Source organism: Electrona antarctica (genome assembly GCF_951216825.1).
Source record: "Electrona antarctica genome assembly, chromosome: 11".
Taxonomy (NCBI): domain Eukaryota; kingdom Metazoa; phylum Chordata; class Actinopteri; order Myctophiformes; family Myctophidae; genus Electrona; species Electrona antarctica.
The window spans coordinates 7,493,586-7,496,085 of NC_136792.1; the positions used below are offsets into that span (position 1 = coordinate 7,493,586).

The window sequence follows — 2,500 nt, forward strand, 5'->3', positions numbered from 1 at the left end:
CCACACACAGACAGTGGAGGAAACCCATTCCCTCACACGTTCATCCACACACAGACAGTGGAGGAAACCCATTCCCTCACACGTTCATCCACACCCAGACAGTGGAGGAAACCCATTCCCTCACACGTTCATCCACACACAGACAGTGGAGGAAACCCATTCCCTCACACGTTCATCCACACCCAGACAGTGGAGGAAACCCATTCCCTCACACGTTCATCCACACACAGACAGTGGAGGAAACCCATTCCCTCACACGTTCATCCACACACAGACAGTGGAGGAAACCCATTCCCTCACACGTTCATCCACACACAGACAGTGGAAGAAACCCATTCCCTCACACGTTCATCCACACACAGACAGACAGTGGAGGAAACCCATGCAAAGCATCAGGGAGCAGATGGTGGTGTCTTGCTCAAGTACACTTGGACACACAACACTCCTGAGCCACCGGCACCCCCACCATGAATAACTGCATCAATACATATCATTGTGTTTTCACAACATAAACATAGACAGTTTTAACCCATTTAGACCTGAGGTTGAAATTTAAAAAAATGTCTTCTAAATCATGACAATTTTCTGAAAAACCTCATGATCAGTGGTTGTCAATATTTCATGTCAAGGACCCCCAAAACGATATGTAATTATTGGCCACCGACCCCCATCTGAAAATATGTTGTTCCAGGAACCCAAAGATTTGAGTGAAAAACTCAAACGCACATTTTCACAATTTAAAAAAAATCGTGAAAGTTCATAGCGCGGCACTGAGTGCCGCGCTATGAGCTTGTAGATCTGCTATTTTTCATTAGCTAAAGTATAACGCAATGCTTCAAACACCAAAAGGTGTTCCCGTTCAGAATGGGTTAATGTCAAGGGCTTTATTCTTAGATTACACTTTAGTTTACATTCGTCGTTAAAACGTTAACAAACTTAACCGAACGACCGACTTCTTGCACCATTAAGAAGTCATGGATGTTAGAATTGTATTCATAAATCTCTCTTCTCTCCACTGACTACTATTCCAAACATAGTGTTGGATTATCTATCTCTATTATCTATCTCAAGCTCATTTCAAGTCTCTGCAAGTTGTTTTTCATACCATACTGAAATTAATAGAATTCAATGGCTTCCTAAAAAAACATCTTACAAGCTACGCCAGTATTTGGAAAATGTGATGGAAATGGTTAAAGTATAATTTTCTTTACAGACAATAGGCACAATAGAATGTTATTTGATTCCCAATCTGGGGACCCATCGGCAAAAAAAGGAAAAAACAGCGCCCTCTGCTTTGAATTTGCCTTCCCAATAGCATGGATAACAGGCCCTCAGCCCTCCACTTCCGGTGGGGCGCCCATGTTTTTATTCCCACTAACAACAATGTATACATGTCCTGAATGCCCCTGCCGACAGATTCAGTAGCTCGGAATCTGTTCTTGAGAGATTATTTGATTCCTAACGATATGTTCTAATTACCAGTAAATACAAATAAATAAGAAAATAATACACACACACACACACACACACACACACACACACACACACACACACACACACACACACACAATTCAGACCAATTCCAAAACGGCAAAAGATGAATACTTCTTTCCTTGAATGTTAATTTCTGGTCTTTGACCGTGTGTCCCCACAGACCCTGAAGACGTTAATGTATTGTCTTTGACCGTGTCCCCCCACAGACCCTGAAGACGGGTCTGACCATGGTAGGGAAGGTGGTGACCCAGCTGGCGGGCACCATCCCTGCAGCCACCCCGGACGAGGAGGGTGCACCACACAGCGCCAGCCGACGCAGTCCGCACAACCCTGGAGTAGTGACCATCATTGACACTCACAACGTCGGAGAGGGACAGGTCAGTGTGTGTGCATCTTTATTTAATGCAAACATATTCACAGATAGAAATAGTATAACAAACACAAAATTTGTAATGTATGACTGAGCTGACTGATTTGGTGGTTTTACATAGACCGTAATGAGTTGCACCTCTCCATACTAACAATTAATGGAAATACTGTCCATAGCTGAATCCGTTTTTTGAGCACCAACCCATTGAAAAAAGTACTCACAAACAAATGTAATTACATTTTAAAAATACAATATTTTAGTCTAGTGTGAGATAGGAACTCAGGTGGTGCAGAAGTGAAATTCCTGCCTCCACCACTACATCAATCTGGGAACCCATTTGGTTAAAACAAAGGAGTAAACGTCCTCCCGGGTGCTTCTGTGTTTATTCCTAACAACAACAACATCACATGTTTAGGGCAGTGTTTGAGCACATTAGCACCACAGAGAATAGAGGTTTGAATCCCCTGTGGTGCCCATGGCTTGGCCGGGGGGTCCATACGAGTACATTTGGCCGTGTTCGTGGGTGGGAAGCCAGGCAATCTTTGTTGCTGCATGCGGGCGACTCCTACAGGTTAGTCAAAGGCATCTTTCAGCAGGGTTGTTGAAGCACGAGGAACTGTGTTCCTCCGCACGCAA

At 43.8% G+C, this 2,500-nt stretch overlaps 1 protein-coding gene across 1 annotated transcript in view; it reads left to right on the top strand.

Annotated features, from left to right (window-relative positions):
- Positions 1-2,500, top strand: part of LOC306932889 (BCAS3 microtubule associated cell migration factor-like) — a gene marked incomplete at its 3' end in the record, with an annotated part of 68,883 nt that overhangs the window by 56,540 nt on the left and 9,843 nt on the right. Inside the window, exons 9-10 of the mRNA XM_079514865.1 lie at positions 99-189; positions 1,701-1,871. Coding sequence (XP_079370991.1) covers positions 99-189; positions 1,701-1,871 — 262 coding nt within the window. The remainder of the gene's footprint in view (positions 1-98; positions 190-1,700; positions 1,872-2,500) is intronic.